This window comes from Panulirus ornatus, chromosome 58 (genome assembly GCF_036320965.1).
Source record: "Panulirus ornatus isolate Po-2019 chromosome 58, ASM3632096v1, whole genome shotgun sequence".
In the NCBI taxonomy this organism is placed as follows: Eukaryota; Metazoa; Arthropoda; class Malacostraca; order Decapoda; family Palinuridae; genus Panulirus; species Panulirus ornatus.
The window spans coordinates 6,707,449-6,728,498 of NC_092281.1; the positions used below are offsets into that span (position 1 = coordinate 6,707,449).

General features: G+C 38.8%; 1 protein-coding gene across 5 annotated transcripts in view; it reads right to left on the reverse strand.

The window, feature by feature from the left end:
• Positions 1-333: 333 nt before the first annotated feature.
• Positions 334-21,050, reverse strand: part of LOC139766911 (BSD domain-containing protein 1-like) — a 48,661-nt gene continuing 27,944 nt past the window's right edge. For 2 of the 5 annotated variants that reach the window (XM_071695939.1, XM_071695937.1), the window contains 5 exons: positions 19,305-19,487; positions 14,454-14,586; positions 7,333-7,650; positions 2,070-2,179; positions 334-580 (listed from right to left, as the gene is read on the reverse strand). In XM_071695939.1, the coding sequence (XP_071552040.1) occupies positions 554-580; positions 2,070-2,179; positions 7,333-7,650; positions 14,454-14,586; positions 19,305-19,487 (771 nt within the window). In that variant the 3' untranslated portion in view covers positions 334-553. Of the gene's footprint in view, positions 581-2,069; positions 2,180-7,332; positions 7,654-14,453; positions 14,587-19,304; positions 19,488-21,050 lie in introns of all 5 variants that reach the window. The other 3 variants (XM_071695938.1, XM_071695936.1, XM_071695942.1) reach the window with 2 other exon arrangements.

A 21,050-nucleotide genomic window follows, 5' to 3' on the forward strand; every position in this document is an offset into this window, starting at 1 on the left:
GAATATCCTCACCTGGCCCCCTCTGTTCCTTCTTTTGGAAAATTAAAAAAAAAAACGAGAGGGGAGGATTTTCAGCCCCCCGCTCCCTCCCCTTTTAGTCGCCTTCTACGACACGCAGGGAATACGTGGGAAGTATTCTTAATCCCCTATCCCCAGGGATAATATATATATATATATATATATATATATATATATATATATATATATATATATATATATATATATATATATATATATATATATATATATACAGAACCTTCACATCACTGTGACAGCATATATACAAACACACACATACACAACATGCATGCAAGTGACAGAATTGAAACAGCATTAAAAGTATATTTTACAATCTTGTTTGACTAAATATGTGAATTCCATAATAGTGAAACATAATTTGGTAAACATCAGGAGGCTGACTTTACTGATGATTCAACAAGATACAATGTGAAACCACACAGAAAATATCAACAAGGCTGGGCACAGGACAAACCATCTCACCATGGTCCTAATTACAATTGTTCTCATGGTTAACCCAAGTCATCTCTGCTCCTCAATCCCAGCTCTCCCAGTCCTCACTCTGCAGTTTGGAAAAAATAAATTACAGATGGTAATTAAGTTGGCTAAGGGAGCAAGGATAACCTCTTTTTCCTGAGCAACTTTAGTAAATCTATCACATCAAGCTTAAAGAATCATAAATTGAATATTTTTTTTGGGGTACAAGAAACTTTTGAATTCAGTGTAAGATTTTGAGCCTAGACACAGCAGACTACGGATGACTGTGATCCTGGCCCCTGTCTAGAACTGTTTGACAAGGTATTTTGAGGAATCATTCCACAAAAGCTATGTGCAATGACACCATCAAAGTAAACTAATCAAATGCTGACAAACAGAGTAGATATCTTGATATTGCTCTGAGATCTGCACCCTCATGTTCCATAATGAGTTTGTTGCAGTATCACTCTCACAAGATAAGTAATAATGATCTAAATCCACTGGTGACAATCTTTGTGACAAAAACACTTGCAAAAACAGTATAATTCTCACTTGGTATGCATGAAAACACTCATGAAGTTCATCATACAACTGGTAGCACTGTAGCACAAGTTAATTCTATACAGACAGAACTTTTTTGTGTTGGTAAAAATAATCTAGCTTTGCAAGTTCTGAACACCCCGCTGCCAGAATACTGAATTTTATGTTTTTTGAAATCAATGAATATGATTAATCTATTATGTCAAACATGTGGTGAGAAAAATTCTATTCTGGTGAAAATTTATTTTATATATTTATTATACTTAACCGCTGTCTCCCGCAATAGCGAGGTAGCACAAGGAAACAGACGAGGAATGGCCCAACCCATCCACATACACATGCATATACATAAATGCCCACACATGTTCATATACATACACAGCCATGTACATGTATACACATGTACATATCCATACTTGCTGCCTTCATCCATTTTCGTCGCCATCCCGACAATTACAAAATATGAGGTGAAAATATGTGGAAAAAAATTTGTTTCCATGCTATGAAAAGGTATTCCCATTTGTCTGTTCCCAATATGCTCATAGGGCAAGGGAGTTGCCAGATCCATGTCTCTTTCCTTGGCAAGACAGAAATTGCTGGCTGCTAGGTTGAAACATTTTCAGGAAAATATTTAACTCTTCAGCAAGAAAACCAGGCTGGAAATATCAAAGGTATGAAGAAGAAAATAGCAAAGAGTTGTTACACTAATGAATGATATTACTGTATCATTCAAGGTGCAGTGGCCAGAAAAATACATTCTAAATTTTTTTGCAATGGGTGAGGGTTAATTCTGAGGTTTTAAGTGGTTAAGGGGCTAGATGTCTCTCAAACTAGCACTACTTTCATTATAAAAGCTCTTAACAGGTGCAAAAGTATTTATCAAGTTCACAATTGGTTATCTAAAGTTTTCAGCCTTTATCTAACTATTAAACAAGCAGGATTATAAATTTGCAGAACCAATATAATTACAAAGATGTAAATGCTATAAAAAGACATGTTCTTGAAAATAATTCTTACACATTTTTAAAACTCACCTTACATTCTTCAGACTTTTCATTCTTGTTGCTCTTACTGGACGACGTGGAGGACTGTGAATTTGCAGCATCAGTAGCATCAACTTTTTCCCATTCATCTTCATTGCTCTCTATATTACAAAAAAACAAAATTCATTCAACAATGCACAACATCTAGTAGAATAAAGTATGTTAAAAAATGCTAATGTATGGATAGAAAATACCTAACAATGTAAAGTTTTGGTGTGAAGCATTCTACTGTATATAAGAATCATGTTACAAATAGCATACAAAGGTATCTGCAAAAAATATTGTACCACAAGGTATGATATAAAGCTGATGTAAAAAAATGGCAGCTTTTGAAATGACAATGATATTAACTATAAATATGTTTGTTTCTCATCATATTAGCTGTCTTTGAAAAATAACTACATAAAACCTAAAGTGTTCTGACCACATAAGCTTTACCTAGTGTGTATATAAAATAAGTTGCATAAACATCCAAAGTTACCAAAGAATCAAAATATTATGAATAAAAGGACATACAAATATGAAAATTATCTATTTACAGAAAAATGCATGTAAATCACAATTACAATTTCCTTGGATGAAAGTTGCAGAACTGGGCAGGCAATGGTGTTCATATATAACACATGCATACGTCTTAATACAAGCATCGTCATTAAAACCAAACTGTTTTAACTCGTGCAGTCAAACCAAAAAAATATTTAGTTACTCATTTCTATGTATAGATTTTGAGAATGCCCAAGTTTGACAAAAATATGTAACACTTTAGAGAATTACTCATATCTGTCTGCTAATAAATACTAAAATTTCAAGTAATTCTAGTATACAAGGCCAATGATGGCATTCTATGCTGAAAAATTTAAAGCATTGTTGGAGATCAGAATAAGGAATGTATCTCCCAGGTGACTGAAAACCACAGAGGAGCTGTCATATGTAATGCACCAAAACCATAGCTCCCTATCCAGCTATTAGGCCCTCACGGACCTTTCCATGGTTTATCCTAGATGTTTCACATGCCCTGGTTTGGTTCACTGACAGCATGTTGACCCCAGGAACCTACATCATTCCAATTTACTCTATTCTGTGCATGTTTTACACCCTCTCGCATGTTCAGGCCCCAAATGCTCAAAATCTTTTTTAATCCATCCTTTTATCTCCAATGTGATCTTGTTCCCTGCATGTATCCTCTTTGTCAACCTTTCCTCTCTCATTCTCCCTAATGTCCAAATCATTTCAACACATCTGCTCGCTCAACTACACACTTTTTATTCCCACACATCTCTCTTACCTGTTCATTACTTACTAAGTCAAACCACCTCATACCACATACTGTCCTCAAGCATTTCATTTTGAACATATCCACCCTCCTCCACACAATCCCATCTAAAGCCCATACCTCGCAACCTCATAATATTTACCCTCCAAGACAACGTTCTCTCTTTCCATACATTCTCCAGCGCTCCCAGAACCTTTGCCCCCTCCCCCATAATACAACTCACTTTTGCTTCCATGGAAGGAACAAAGTGAATTGGAACGATGTGATATACCAGGGGTGACATGCTGTCAATGGACTGAACCAGGGCATGTGAAATGTCTAGGGAAAACCATGGAAAAGGTCTGTGGGGCCTGGATGTGGATAGAGAGTTCTGATCGAAGCATTACACGTGACAGCTAGGGACTGAGTGTGAACAAATGTGGCCTTTTTTGTCTGTTTTCCTGGTGCTATCTCGCTGATGCAGGAGGTGGCAATGCTGTTTCCCATGGGGCAGGGTGGTGCCAGGAATGAATGAAGGCAAGCAAGTATGAATATGTACATGTGTATATATGTATATGGCTGTGTATGTATATGTATATATGTTGATATGTATATGAATGTATCTGTGTGTGTGTACGAGTATATAAGTGGATGGATCTTTGTCAGTTTCCTGGCGCTACCTCGCTGACACGGGAAACGGCGACCAAGTATAATAAAATATAAAAAATAAATGTATATATATATATATATATATATATATATATATATATATATATATATATATTTTTTTTTTTTTGCTTTGTCGCTGTCTCCCGCGTTTGCGAGGTAGCGCAAGGAAACAGACGAAAGAAATGGCCTAACCCACCCCCATACACATGTATATACATACGTCCACACACGCAAATATACATACCTACACAGCTTTCCATGGTTTACCCCAGACGCTTCACATGCCCTGATTCAATCCACTGACAGCACGTCAACCCCGGTATACCACATCGATCCAATTCACTCTATTCCTTGCCCTCCTTTCACCCTCCTGCATGTTCAGGCCCCGATCACACAAAATCTTTTTCACTCCATCTTTCCACCTCCAATTTGGTCTCCCTCTTCTCCTCGTTCCCTCCACCTCCGACACATATATCCTCTTGGTCAATCTTTCCTCACTCATTCTCTCCATGTGACCAAACCATTTCAAAACACCCTCTTCTGCTCTCTCAACCACGCTCTTTTTATTTCCACACATCTCTCTTACCCTTACGTTACTTACTCGATCAAACCACCTCACACCACACATTGTCCTCAAACATCTCATTTCCAGCACATCCATCCTCCTGCGCACAACTCTATCCATAGTCCACGCCTCGCAACCATACAACATTGTTGGAACCACTATTCCTTCAAACATACCCATTTTTGCTTTCCGAGATTTTATTTATATATATATATATCCCTGGGGATAGGGGATTAAGAATACTTCCCACGTATTCCCTGCGTGTCGTAGAAGGCGACTAAAAGGGGAGGGAGCGGGGGGCTGGAAATCCTCCCCTCTCGTTTTTTTTTTTTTTTTTTTTTTCTTTCCAAAAGAAGGAACAGAGAATTGGGCCAGGTGAGGGTATTCCCTCAAAGGCCCAGTCCTCTGTTCTTAACGCTACCTCGCTAATGCGGGAAATGGCGAATAGTTTAAAAGAAAGAAAAAAGAAAAAGATATATATATATATATATATATATATATATATATATATATATATATATATATATATATATATATTTTTTTTTCAAACTATTCGCCATTTCCCGCGTTAGCAAGGTAGCGTTAAGAACAGAGGACTGGGCCTCTGAGGGAATATCCTCACTTGGCCTCGTTCTCATGTACCCATTATATCAACCAACTCTTAGGGGTGGATGAACAGCTGGGTTGACTGTGAACCTACTGCTGGAACTAGGATTCAAGCCCATGCACATGACCCTGGGTAGCCAGTGAATGTATCAAGTTCTGGAATGCTAACTACTACATCCAGGAGGTCCATACTGTGACACTGCTGCTGTCTTTCTGTTCTACTGATATTTTTGGTCAATGTTCTCATGATTTGTATGCACATGTCCCCAACCCCAAGGTTTGGGCTCATGACACATGTCTGGCTGATGCATCCCACAGTTTTTGTGTGGAGACTGGCAACTCAAAAGAAAGGCTGTTATGATACTTCCTTGATCCCCCAAACAGCTAAGCTGTGGAATTGTCTTCTTTTGTCATTCCTTCTTCATATAACCTTTCTTCCTTTAAGAGCCAAGTCTACAAACACTTGCAGAGCCCTGATTAACTTCTAATTTCTTTTCCTTTTACCTTTTTCTTTCACCCAAGATAGCCTCAACTGGGTCATATATTGCCCATGCCATATTAGTTACTATAAAAAAAGCACATAAGCAAAAGTAGGAAAATTTTAGTCATGGTGGCAACATCTATACATACTGTGATATACATCCTCACCCATAACTAGAGGGCAACTGAAGATGTTATGTACCTTGAGGGCATTAGTGCCCATATGGTTCCTCCCATACCTCTACCAGAATTTAACCTTAGAAATGCAGCAGGAAATCTCAGCTGATATACAAGCGGGTAGAGAGCTTACCAAAGCACTGTACATATAGTGTATGGTGGCAGTGGTTAGAGGATTAATTGATAGTTACTTATACAACAGAATTATCAAATTTATCCTTTGCACTTATATGCTGACCTGACAGTAACATACAGGTACTGTGCATAGCTGTGTCGAACAAAATATCTGATGAAGGGTATGCATGAACAGACCCCCCTCATTGAAAAGTTAAGGCTTAAAACCCTGAGCAATATCACTATACACAAAGAAGCTTTTTGAGTATATAGCAATGCAGCTTCAACAGCTTCATGTAATCTTAATATGATTGTTATGAATTCAACTAATCAACTTAATGCAACCTGATAGCAAATATGTCTGAAAATCATCGTCAAGAATAAAACTGCTATGTAGTAAGACTGCTACATATAGGAATAATGAACAAAAGTGTATGGGGGAACTGATCCTGTTACCTATCATAAACAAAGAAAACTACATACTGAATAATAAAAGCATTTAGAATTCTACAGCAAATGTTCCACTAGCTGATGCCAAATCTTTAAGACTTACAGTGAGGGGGTACATAACCAAAACATCAGACTCCAAAGGAAGATTCTATGATGGGAACTCTACTTTGACTTTGGGATATATAATCTACAATCCAGACACAGACATACAATGTATTATCGACAATATCAATGCAGCTGCAAAGATCCCAACAGATACTACATACTTAATACACAAAAAACAAACACCACAAAAGCCAGGCAAAAAACATCATTAAAAGACTGTTACAAATCTACCAAGTTTAGTTAGGTACAGATGTAGAACTTCCACAACCCATCACCAAAGCTCAGCATGGCTAACACAACTGACAAGACGTGTTTAATGTTTACTTGAATTGTACAAATTAAGTCATTCACACAAGGTCTCATAAATGAACCCATTATTTGTTTAACAACTTTGTAAACAATGACATAGGGTGTCTAATAGTTTTGTAACAATGAATCATTGTTTTCAGCAGCTCCAAGACTGATGAATGAGAGCAATTATTTTCAGTATGTGAGAAATTATATTTAGCAGGTTTGAAAATGATGAATGATTCAGCAACTTTAAAAATGATAACCAACTGTATTTTGTTAGGCTCCAAAACAGGAAGACTTGCCTTTTTAAGGTAAGATATTAATTACATAAATGAAAAATTAAATCAAAATTCTAAATGCTACTTTTATCATAAGGGTATCAAGTCTGAAGACCTCTTGAATGAAAGATTAATTTCCATATATAACTCTGAAACCTTGCACTTAGCCATATATATTCTCACACAACAGCCACTGGTTATATTTCAGGAAGGGAGGCAGATATGTCAGTCAGTTATGCACCACATAGACTTGAAACATCAATTTACCTGTTGATGAGGGTGAGGGTTTACTTGTGGATTCTGTAGTTTTAGTTAAATCCACTCTGAGTTCTTCCAACAAGTCCGAAGCAGTGCCATCAAACTTTCTGTCAGAGCTATTTTTTGGTGAAATTATATCTTTGCCTATTACTGTGTTCATTTTCTCATCTGCTGATTCATGATCATCTGTTGTGTTTTTCTCAGTATCTTCATTACCTTCATTACTAGATACATTTTTCCCTTTTTCTTCACATTCTCGCTGGTAGTCCTCTAGAAGTTGGGTCTGCATTTCTTCTGGTATTTCTACATCTCCTCCAAAGTCCTCATCTGCTGGGGGGTGGGGGCACGAGCACACCAACTACTGTTACTATGCCTTCTATATATACCTTATAAATACTACATATTAATTCTGCTACATTACTAAACATGAGCAGTATTGGCTAACATACAGCAACATACAACTCCAAAGTACCAAATTAATATTTTTTTCTCTCATTACAGCTTCAATTACTTTCAACTTAAAAAATCATCAATAGCTAGATCTGAAATTTCTCAACTATGACAAATGAGAGATAGAATGACTTTTACCTTGTTGTCACTTTAGGCATAAAAGCCATCAAACAAAGACAAAACCAAGAAGTATGAGTAACCATCTAAACACCAAGAAAGTAATTATCTGCCAATGGGTGAGCACTCACAAGCCACAGGAATTCAAACCAGGCATACAATCACACCATACTCATAATATTGCACCATGCTTCTTTTGGATCTTTATAATTTTACAGAGAAATAAAAAGGCCGAGAGTGGTGAGAGTAAGTGAGCTTGGGAAGGAGACTTGTTTGAGGAAGTACCAGGAGAGACTGAATACAGAAAGGAAAAAGGTGAGAACAAAGGAGGTAAGGGGAGTGGGGGAGGAATGGGATATATTTAGGGAAGCAGTGATGGTTTGCGCAAAAGATGCTTGTGGCATGAGGAGCATGGGAGGTGGGTTGACTAGAAAGGGTAGTGAGTGGTGGGATGAAGAAGTAAGATTGTTAGTGAAAGAGAAAAGAGAGGCATTTGGACAATTTTTGCAGGGAAAAAATGCAAATGAGTGGGAGATGTATAAAAGAAAGAGGCAGGAGGTCAAGAGAAAGGTGCAAGAGAGGGCAAATGAGAGTTGGGGTTAGAGAGTGTCATTAAATTTTAGGGAGCATAAAAAGATGTTTTGGAAGGAAGTAAATAAAGTGCGTAAGACAAGGGAGCAAATGGGAACTTCAGTGAAGGGGGCAAATGGGGAGGTGATAACAAGTAGTGGTGATGTGAGAAGGAGATGGAGTGAGTATTTTGAAGGTTTGTTGAATGTGTTTGATGATGGAGTGGCAGATATAGGGTGTTTTGGTCGAGGTGGTGTGCAAAGTGAGAGGGTTAGGGAAAATGATTTGGTAAACAGAGAAGAGGTAGTAAAATCTTTGCGGAAGATGAAAGCCGGTACGGCAGCAAGTTTGGATGGTACTGCAGTGGAATTTATTAAAAAAGGGGGTGACTGTATTGTTGACTGGTTGGTAAGGTTATTTAATGTATGTATGATTCATGGTGAGGTGCCTGAGGATTGGCGGAATGCTTGCATAGTGCCACTGTACAAAGGCAAAGGGCATAAGAGTGAGTGCTCAAATTACAGAAGTATAAGTTTGTTGAGTATTCCTGGTAAATTATATGGGAGGATATTGATTGAGAGGGTGAAGGCATGTACAGAGCATCAGATTGGGGAAGAGCAGTGTGGTTTCAGAAGTGGTAGAGGATGTGTGGATCAGGAGTTTGCTTTGAAAAATGTATGTGAGAAATACTTAGAAAAGCAAATGGATTTGTATGTATCATTTATGGATCTGGAGAAGGCATATGATAGAGTTGATAGAGATGCTCTGTGGAAGGTATTAAGAATATATGGTGTGGGAGGCAAGTTGTTAGAAGCAGTGAAAAGTTTTTATCGAGGATGTAAGGCATGTGTACGTGTAGGAAGAGAGGAAAGTGATTGGTTCTCAGTGAATGTAGGTTTGCGGCAGGGGTGTGTGATGTCTCCATGGTTGTTTAATTTGTTTATGGATGGGGTTGTTAGGGAGGTGAATGCAAGAGTTTTGGAAAGAGGGGCAAGTATGCAGTCTGTTGTGGATGAGAGAGCTTGGGAAGTGAGTCAGTTGTTGTTCGCTGATGATACAGCGCTGGTGGCTGATTCATATGAGAAACTGCAAAAGCTGGTGACTGAGTTTGGTAAAGTGTGTGAAAGAAGAAAGTTAAGAGTAAATGTGAATAAGAGCAAGGTTATTAGGTACAGTAGGGTTGAGAGTCAAGTCAATTGGGAGGTAAGTTTGAATGGAGAAAAACTGGAGGAAGTAAAGTGTTTTAGATATCTGGGAGTGGATCTGGCAGCGGATGGAACCATGGAAGCAGAAGTGAATCACAGGGTGGGGGAGGGGGCGAAAATCCTGGGAGCCTTGAAGAATGTGTGGAAGTCGAGAACATTATCTCGGAAAGGAAAAATGGCTAAGTTTGAAGGAATAGTGGTTCCAACAATGTTGTATGGTTGCGAGGCGTGGGCTATGGATAGAGTTGTGCGCAGGAAGGCGGATGTGCTGGAAATGAGATGTTTGAGGACAATATGTGGTGTGAGGTGGTTTGATCGAGTAAGTAATGTAAGGGTAAGAGAGATGTGTGGAAATAAAAAGAGTGTGGTTGACAGAGCAGAAGAGGGTGTTTTGAAATGGTTTGGGCACACGGAGAGAATGAGTGAGGAAAGATTGACCAAGAGGATATATGTGTCGGAGGTGGAGGGAACGAGGAGAAGTGGGAGACCAAATTGGAGGTGGAAAGATGGAGTGAAAAAGATTTTGAGTAATCGGGGCCTGAACATGCAGGAGGGTGAAAGGCGGGCAAGGAATAGAGTGAATTGGATCGATGTGGTATACTGGGATCGACGTGCTGTCAATGGATTGAATCAGGGCATGTGAAGCGTCTGGGGTAAACCATGGAAAGTTCTGTGGGGCCTGGATGTGGAAAGGGAGCTGTGGTTTCGTGCATCATTGCATGACAGCTAGAGACTGAGTGTGAACGAATGGGGCCTTTGTTGTCTTTTCCTAGCGCTACCTCGCACACATGAGGGGGGAGGGGGATGTTATTCCATGTGTGGCGAGGTGGCGATGGGAATGAATAAAAGCAGACAGTGTGAATTGTGTGCATGTGTATATATGTATCTGTCTGTGTGTGTATATATATGTGTACATTGAGATGTATGGGTATGTATATTTGCGTGTGTGGACGTGTATGTATATACATGTGTATGGGGATGGGTTGGGCCATTTCTTTCGTCTGTTTCCTTGTGCTACCTCGCAAACGCGGGAGACAGCGACAAAGCAAAATAAATAAATAAGTATAATATAAGTAAATTGTAGAAAGGATCGCAATTTTGCACGCGATCAAGATATTCCTGTGAGTCCACGGGGAAAATGAAACACAATAAGTTCCCAAGTTCACTTTCGTGTAATAATCACATCATTAGGAAAAGACACCAAAGGCAACATTCGTTCATACTCAGTCTCTAGCTGTCATGTATAATGCACCGAAACCACAGCTCCCTTTCCACATCCAGGCCCTACAGAACTTTCCATGGTTTACCCCAGACGCTTCACATGCCCTAGTTCAATCCACTGACAGCACGTTGACCTTGGTATACCACATCATTCCAATTCACTCTATTCCTTGCATGCCTTTCACCCTCCTGCATGTTCAGGCCCCGATCACTCAATCTTTTTCACTCCATCTTTCACCTCCAATTTGGTCTCCCACTTCTCCTCATTCTCTCCATATCTGACACATATATCCTCTTTGTCAATCTTTCCTCACTCATTCTCTCCATGTGACCCAACCATTTCAAAACACCCTCTTCTGCCCTCTCAACCATACTCTTTTTATTACCACACATCCCTCTTACCCTTTCATTACTTACTCGATCAAACCACCTCACACCACATATTGTCCTCAAACATATCATTTCGAGCACATCCACCCTCCTACCACAACTCTATCTATAGCCCATGTCTCACAACCATATAACATGGTTGGAACCACTATTCTTTCAAACATACCCATTTTTGCTTTCCAAGATAACATTCTCGACTTCCACACATTCTTCAATGCTCCCAGAACTTTCACCCCCTCCCCCAGCCTATGATTCACTTCCACTTCCATGGTTCTCTCTCTCTCCAAGACTTTTGCATTCACCTCCCTAACAACCCAAACCATAAATAAATCAAACAACCATGGGGACATCACGCACTCCTGCCGCAAACTGACATTCACTGGGAACCAATCACTCTCCTCTCTTCCTACTCGTGCATATGCCTTACATCCTTGGTAAAAACTTTCACTGCTTCTAGCACCTTACCTCCCACACCATATACTCTTCATACCTTCCTCAAAGCATTTCTATCAACCCCATCATATGCCTTTTCCAGATCCATAAATACTACATACAAATCCATCTGTTGTTCCAAGTATTTCTCACACATTTTTCAAAGCATACACCTGATCCACACATCCCCTACTACTTCTGAAACCACACTGCTCTTCCCCAATCTGATGCTCTGTACATGCATATACCTTCTCAATCAATACCCTCTCATATAATTTCCCAGGAATACTCAATGCACTTATGCCTCTGTAATTTGAACACTCACCTTTATTCCCTTTGCCTTTGTACAATGGCACAATGCATGCATTCTGCCAATCCTAAGGCACTTCACCATGATCCATACATATACTGAATATCCTTACAAACCAATCAACAACATAGTCACCCCCTTTTTTAACAGATTCCACTGCAATACCATCCAAACCCACCACCTTGCCGGCTTTCATCTTCCACAAAGCTTTCACTACCTCTTCTCCATGACCCTCTTACTTCGCACACCACCCAACCAAAACAACCAATACTCACTCCACCTCCTCCTCACTTCATCACTATTTGTTATTACCTCCCAATTTGCCCCCTTCACCAATGTTCCCATTTGTTCTCTTGTCTTATGCACATTATTTACCTCCTTCCAAAACATCTTTCTACTCTCCATTACTGAATCAATAATTTCTCTTAGGAATGGGATTGCCTTCACTGAAAAATCTGAACCAAAATCAGATATTCTGTAAGAACAAAGATAACGTAATATATATATATATATATATATATATATATATTTATTCATTTATTTATTTTGCTTTGTCGCTGTCTCCCGCGTTTGCGAGGTAGCGCAAGGAAACAGACGGATATATATATATTAGGTACAGTAGGGTTGAGGGTCAAGTCAATTGGGAGGTGAGTTTGAATGGAGAAAAACTGGAGGAAGTGAAGTGTTTTAGATATCTGGGAGTGGATCTGGCAGCGGATGGAACCATGGAAGCGGAAGTGGATCATAGGGTGGGGGAGGGGGCAAAAATTCTGGGAGCCTTGAAGAATGTGTGGAAGTCGAGAACATTATCTCGGAAAGCAAAAATGGGTATGTTTGAAGGAATAGTGGTTCCAACAATGTTGTATGGTTGCGAGGCGTGGACTATGGATAGAGTTGTGCGCAGGAGGATGGATGTGCTGGAAATGAGATGTTTGAGGACAATGTGTGGTGTGAGGTGGTTTGATCGAGTAAGTAACGTAAGGGTAAGAGAGATGTGTGGAAATAAAAAGAGCGTGGTTGAGAGAGCAGAAGAGGGTGTTTTGAAATGGTTTGGTCACATGGAGAGAATGAGTGAGGAAAGATTGACCAAGAGGATATATGTGTCGGAGGTGGAGGGAACGAGGAGAAGAGGGAGACCAAATTGGAGGTGGAAAGATGGAGTGAAAAAGATTTTGTGTGATCGGGGCCTGAACATGCAGGAGGGTGAAAGGAGGGCAAGGAATAGAGTGAATTGGAGCGATGTGGTATACCGGGGTTGACGTGCTGTCAGTGGATTGAATCAAGGCATGTGAAGCGTCTGGGGTAAACCATGGAAAGCTGTGTAGGTATGTATATTTGCGTGTGTGGACGTATGTATATACATGTGTATGGGGGTGGGTTGGGCCATTTCTTTCGTCTGTTTCCTTGCGCTACCTCGCAAATGCGGGAGACAGCGACAAAGCAAATTTTTTTTTTTTTTTTTTTTTTTTTTTTTTTTTTTTTTTACTTTGTCGCTGTCTCCCGCGTTTGCGAGGTAGCGTTAAGAACAGAGGACTGAGCCTTTGTGGAATATCCTCACCTGGCCCCCCTCTGTTCCTTCTTTTGGGAAATTAAAAAAAAAAAGTTTACCTATTCTATTGCTATATAATTGTTTTCAGGATATTCTGTAAATCATTTATGTTTTTACTACATTCCAATATACCGGATGACCCTACCCATTTCCTGCACTGCTGGTGGGTTAATGACAAGTATACTGGTTTTCATACTTTTATAAGATAATATATTTGCATGATCAGTTTTTAAACTTTCATGAAAGTATGCTCTAGTTTCAGTGTATTACACATGACAGCTTGAGACTGCATGTGTAAATGAGGCCACTGTTTATTTGTTCCTGATTTCAACTCACTATGGCAGGAAGAGCAATTACAAATACCAAAAAATTCAATAACACATGGACAGTTTTAAATTTTCACAGAAGAATGTTGGCACACAAACTGGCAATCTGAAACATAAACAAATTTGTATTTCCAAAACATTTTCAGGTATCCAGATATTCTTACTCCACGACTTCCATAGGCACAGCAATGTTCAGAAAAATTTGCTGACAGTTGTAAAATTTCCTGACTAAAAAGTAACTTGAATCCAAATTTTACCTCTCTAGAGAGTAGACACTTTTCCATCATATCAACAGTGTTAATATCATCTACAACTCTACAGCTACAAACAGTACTAAAACTTCACCATTGCAAAGTAACCTTAATCCCATTCTTTTCAATCTACAGAGGAAATACCATTCTCATACAATAGGAAAATAATTTCAATTATCTCCTCTGTAACTACGAATATGCAAGATAGTTAGAAAAAATTCTAAATCTCAGTCATATGTTCTTGCTTATGTTGCAAGACTCTATGAACCTAACTGACCACTTTCATTTGCAATCAAAGATTTTGCTTACCTTCATCCCAAACCAGCTCTGAGTCATCAGCTGTTTTTTCTGCTCGTTGTTTCAGCTCCTGTCGACGTGCTTCAGCTGCTTCTAACCGATGAACTTTGTAGAAGTATCGAAGCCAAAACACCAAATGAGGCACCTGAAACACATGTGCACAGTTCTTGGTGTGTGACTTTACCATTCTTATACAATAACAAGCAAAAAATTACATTCTATCTCCAGCATTAGCTAGATAAGATGTATTTCTTGAATTTAGATGACCACTCTACACTCCCGTTCCTGAACTAGAAACATTCTAAACTGTAAACTTTCCCATGCTATTTCCCATGTTTTTACCATGTTTGCAAAGTAGTGCCAGGAACTGAAAAAGAAAGGCCTCATCCACTCACATCCATTCTCTAGTTATGATGTGAAATACACCAAATCCACAGCTCTATATCCACAACCAGGCCCCACAGACTTTTCCATGGTGTACCCTGGATGCTTCACATGCCCTGGTCCAATCCACTGACAGCACATCGACCCTTGCAAACCACATCATTCTAATTCATTCTATCCCATGCATGCCCTTCACCCTCATGCATGTTCAGGCCCCTACTGCCCTAAATATTCTTTATTCCAACCTTACATCTCCAATTTGGTCTCCCCACTCTCCTTGTTCAGTCTACTTCTAAGAGACATGTCTCCTTTGTTAACCTCTCCCCACTCATTTTCTCCACATGTCCAAATCATTTCAGCACAACCTTTTATTTTCTCTCAACCACACTCCTTTCATAATACCATACCCCTCTCTTACCCTTATTTTATTCTAACATCAGATTTGTATTCAGCATGAAAAATACTTCTTATAATGAGTTTATAAAGGAAAACTTTTTTCTGAGAAAAAACAAAAATTGAAGGTAATAGTTCAGGGTATTTTTTGGCACTAAAAACTCTTTCTTTCAAAAGTGAAAGATAAAATATTCAAACACTTCTATACTTGAAATAATCATGAAAGAGATATCATAATGCTATCAGTTACCGATACATACTCAGTAAATACGATGCAAACAAAAATATCTTAAAAACTGACTTCATTTAACAGTTTAATTGAGTGTCATTAAGAGGACTAGATGCTGTTTTAACACTATATTTGTACTCAGAATGAAAAATACTCCTTTTAATGAGTTTTTAAAGGAAATCTATTTTTCTGAGAAAAATACCAAAAATTGAAGGTAATAAAATAATAGTTCAGGGTATATTTTAGCTCAAAAAACTTTTTGTTTTAAAATTGAAAGATTGAGGGAGTTGAGGGAATAATTGGTATACATGGGGTGTTCAGTGTTGTAAATGGAAATGGTGAAGAGCTTGTAGATTTATGTGCTGAAAAAGGACTGATGATTGGGAATACCTGGTTTAAAAAGCGAGATATACATAAGTATACTTATGTAAGTAGGAGAGATGGCCAGAGAGCGTTATTGGATTACGTGTTAATTGACAGGCGCGCGAAAGAGAGACTTTTGGATGTTAATGTGCTGAGAGGTGCAACTGGAGGGATGTCTGATCATTATCTTGTGGAGGCTAAGGTGAAGATTTGTATGGGTTTTCAGAAAAGAAGAGTGAATGTTGGGGTGAAGAGGGTGGTGAGAGTAAGTGAGCTTGGGAAGGAGACTTGTGTGAGGAAGTACCAGGAGAGACTGAGTACAGAATGGAAAAAGGTGAGAACAATGGAAGTAAGGGGAGTGGGGGAGGAATGGGATGTATTTAGGGAATCAGTGATGGATTGCGCAAAAGATGCTTGTGGTATGAGAAGAGTGGGAGATGGGTTGATTAGAAAGGGTAGTGAGTGGTGGGATGAAGAAGTAAGAGTATTAGTGAAAGAGAAGAGAGAGGCATTTGGACGATTTTTGCAGGGAAAAAATGCAATTGAGTGGGAGATGTATAAAAGAAAGAGACAGGAGGTCAAGAGAAAGGTGCAAGAGGTGAAAAAAAGGGCAAATGAGAGTTGGGGTGAAAGAGTATCATTAAATTTTAGGGAGAATAAAAAGATGTTCTGGAAGGAGGTAAATAAAGTGCGTAAGACAAGGGAGCAAATGGGAACTTCAGTGAAGGGCACAAATGGGGAGGTGATAACAGTAGTGGTGATGTGAGAAGGAGATGGAGTGAGTATTTTGAAGGTTTGTTGAATGTGTTTGATGATAGTGTGGCAGATATAGGGTGTTTTGGTCGAGGTGGTATGCAAAGTGAGAGGGTTAGGGAAAATGATTTGGTAAACAGAGAAGAGGTAGTAAAAGCTTTGCGGAAGATGAAAGCCGGCAAGGCAGCAGGTTTGGATGGTATTGCAGTGGAATTTATTAAAAAAGGGGGTGACTGTATTATTGACTGGTTGGTAAGGTTATTTAATGTATGTATGACTCATGGTGAGGTGCCTGAGGATTGGCGGAATGCATGCATAGTGCCATTGTACAAAGGCAAAGGGGATAAGAGTGAGTGCTCAAATTACAGAGGTATAAGTTTGTTGAGTATTCCTGTTAAATTATATGGGATGGTATTGATTGAGAGGGTGAAGGCATGTACAGAGCATCAGATTGGGGAAGAGCAGTGTGGTTTCAGAAGTGGTAGAGGATGTGTGGATCAGGTGTTTGCTTTGAAGAATGTATGTGAGAAATACTTAGAAAAGCAAATGGATTTGTATGTAGCATTTATGGATCTGGAGAAGACATATGATAGAGTTGATAGAGATGCTCTGTGGAAGGTATTAAGAATATATGATGTGGGAGGCAAGTTGTTAGAAGCAGTGAAAAGTTTTTATCGAGGATGTAAGGCATGTGTATGTGTAGGAAGAGAGGAAAGTGATTGGTTCTCAGTGAATGTAGGTTTGCGGCAGGGGTGTGTGATGTCTCCATGGTTGTTTAATTTGTTTATGGATGGGGTTGTTAGGGAGGTGAATGCAAGAGTTTTGGAAAGAGGGGCAAGTATGAAGTCTGTTGGGGATGAGAGAGCTTGGGAAGTGAGTCAGTTGTTGTTCGCAGATGATACAGCGCTGGTGGCTGATTCATGTGAGAAACTGCAGAAGCTGGTGACTGAGTTTGGTAAAGTGTGTGAAAGAAGAAAGTTAAGAGTAAATGTGAATAAGAGCAAGGTTATTAGGTACAGTAGGGTTGAGGGTCAAGTCAATTGGAAGGTGAGTTTGAATGGAGAAAAACTGGAGGAAGTGAAGTGTTTTAGATATCTGGGAGTGGATCTGGCAGCGGATGGAACCATGGAAGCGGAAGTGGATCATAGGGTGAGGGAGGGGGCGAAAATTCTGGGAGCCTTGAAGAATGTGTGGAAGTCGAGAACATTATCTCGGAAAGCAAAAATGGGTATGTTTGAAGGAATAGTGGTTCCAACAATGTTGTATGGTTGCGAGGCGTGGGCTATGGATAGAGTGGTGCGCAGGAGGATGGATGTGCTAGAAATGAGATGTTTGAGGACAATGTGTGGTGTGAGGTGGTTTGATCGAGTAAGTAACGTAAGGGTAAGAGAGATGTGTGGAAATAAAAAGAGCGTGGTTGAGAGAGCAGAAGAGGGTGTTTTGAAATGGTTTGGGCACATGGAGAGAATGAGTGAGGAAAGATTGACCAAGAGGATATATGTGTCGGAGGTGGAGGGAACGAGAAGTGGGAGACCAAATTGGAGGTGGAAAGATGGAGTGAAAAAGATTTTGTGTGATCGGGGCCTGAACATGCAGGAGGGTGAAAGGAGGGCAAGGAACAGAGTGAATTGGATCGATGTGGCATACCGGGGTTGACGTGCTGTCAGTGGACTGAATCAGGGCATGTGAAGTGTCTGGGGTAAACCATGGAAAGCTGTGTAGGTATGTATATTTGCGTGTGTGGATGTATGTATATACATGTGTATGGGGGTGGGTTGGGCCATTTCTTTCGTCTGTTTCCTTGCGCTACCTCGCAAATGCGGGAGACAGCGGGAAAAAAAAAAAAATATTCAAACACTTCTATACTTGAAATAATCGTGGAAAATATATCATAATGCTTTCAGCTACCGATATATACTCGGTAAATATGATGCCAAGGAACAAACTGACTTCATTTAACAGCTTAACTGAATGTCATAAAGACAACTAAACATTAACACCCGATTTGTATTCAGCAGGAAAAATACTTATAACGAGTGTTTAAAGGAAATCTATTTTTCTGAGACAAATACCAAAAATTTAAGGTAATAGTTCAGGGGATTTTTCAATTCAAAAACTATTTGTTTCAAAATTGAAAGATAAGATATTCAGACACTTCTATACATGAAACAATCATTTAACATATTATATCATAATGCTCTTAGTTACTGATTCATACCCAATAAATACACAAAGCAAAGGATCAGAAAACATTTTAGAATTGCCTTCAATTAACAGCTTAATTGACTATTGTAAAAACAACTAAACAATATTTTATCAAAAGATTTGTATTTAGCATGAAAATACTTCATATAATGAGTTTTTAAAGTAAATCTATTTTTCTGAGATAATTCCCAAAAATTGAAGGGCATTTTTTTGCTCAAAAAACTTTTTGTTTCAAAACTGAAAGATAAGATATTCAAAAACTTTTATACTTGAAATAATCATAAAAAATATATCATAATGCTCTGAGTTACTGATACATACTTAGTAAATATGATGCAAAGGAACAGAAATATCTAAAAATCAACTTCATTTAAAAGCTTACTCAAGTGTCAATAAGAGGACTAAACATTATTTTAACACCAGATTTGTATTCAGCAGGAAAAATATTTCTTATAATGAGTTTATTAAGGACAACTGTTTTGAGTAAAATACCAAAAATTTCTTTTAACATTCTGTTTATCCTCTGCAAAATTTACCTCTGCAGGAACAAGTGTTGCATAATGATGTCTTAATGGCTGATTATTAACAAGAAGGTCAGACAGTTCTGTCTGTACACGTTTAAAGTCAAAGGTTTCGAACCAGGCCTCATACTGTGATTCTTCTCCCTCAGGATCTGTCAAGTAAGTAGCTGAATCTTGTGATATAGCATAGATAGATGCCTGCAAACAATAAAAAAGGAGATTACCTTAAAAATTTTCACTATCTGGATAGCTGTTGCATCCAAGAAAAATGATCATCACATGATCACTGGCATTGTGATTTATATCTAAAATGATGAACTACATTTTCTAGGTTTAAACACAGCTTATAAAGTCAATGTTCATTGTATAAGAAAAAAAATCTGAGAAAGACAAATAACTAAGGTGATGAATTTGTGATACACATATAGTTGTAGGGATGAAATCATGATTTTAAAGGGCTGCAAAGATTAAAATAAGGAAAATTGTCCAAGGAATTGATAATGAAGAAAAACTATACAAGTGTATAATATCACACATGATCATTCTTGTTGTTTGTTTGCTTATATGGTGTCTTCCTCACTACTTAAAACATTTCTAGATGAATGCCCTTGGACAGTCTTCCCTAATCCACTCTCTTTACACATCCATACAATTATTCTTCTACTTTATTAATAAAATCTAAGTCACCAGACAATATTCTGCATTTTGCATTCACAACCAATGTCAACTGAGTTCAAGCCCACGCCCAAGCAGGACTGTTCAGGTGCTATTCACGATGGAGTGCATAGAGCAAGTCAAAAACCCAATAGGTTTCCCTTCCTTATCCGGGAAGTTCCAACCAAAAAAAGCAGGATTATTATGGTGTGCAGAAAATAAGAGAACACAGGGGAACATCAGTGAAGGGGGCAAATGAGGAAGTAGTAACAGGCAAAGATGAGGTGAAGAGATGAAGTGAGTAATCTGAAGGATCATCAAATGACAGGGTGGCAGATGTAGGGTGTTTGAATTGGGGAGGTAAGTCTAATGAAAAAGTCATGGCAAGTGATTTAGTAAAGGCAGAAGAGAGAAGAAACAGGTTTAAAGATATAGAAAGATAGATATACAGTGGTGAGGGAGGTAAATGCAAGGTTCTTAGAGAAAAGGGCAGTTATGTAGCTTGAAAAAGGGGGGAGAAATTATGACAGTTACTGTTTGCTAATGAAACAGCACTGGTGGAAGATTCATGTGACAAACTATAGAAGTTAGTGTCTGAGTTTGGAAGAATGCATGAAAGGGATAGTTGAGAGTAAATGTGAATAACAGCAGTCATAAGCACAGCAGAGAGATAATTTTGTTGGGAAGTGAATTTGAATGGAGAAAACTTGGAAGAAGTGAAAAGTTTTAGATATCTTGATGTGGATATGACAACAAATGGAACCATGGAATTGAAGGTGAGTCATAAGGTGGGCGAGGGAGTGTAGGTTTTGGGTGCATAAAGGAACATGTGGAACATGAAGTCACTAGGTGGGAAGGCAAAAAGGGGATCTTCAAAGGTATAGCAGTCTTAATGGTGCACAGATGTGAGGTATAGGTATAGATTAGAATGTATGTAATAAAGTGGATGTGCTGGAAATTAAGTTTCTGAGGACAATATGTGGTGTGAGAAGGAATGATCAAGTAATCTGTGATCGAGTTAGAGAGAAGTGTTGCAATAAAAAGAGTATGGTTGAGAGAGGTGAAGAGGGTGTGCTGAAATTGCCTGGAGAATGGAAAGAATGAGTG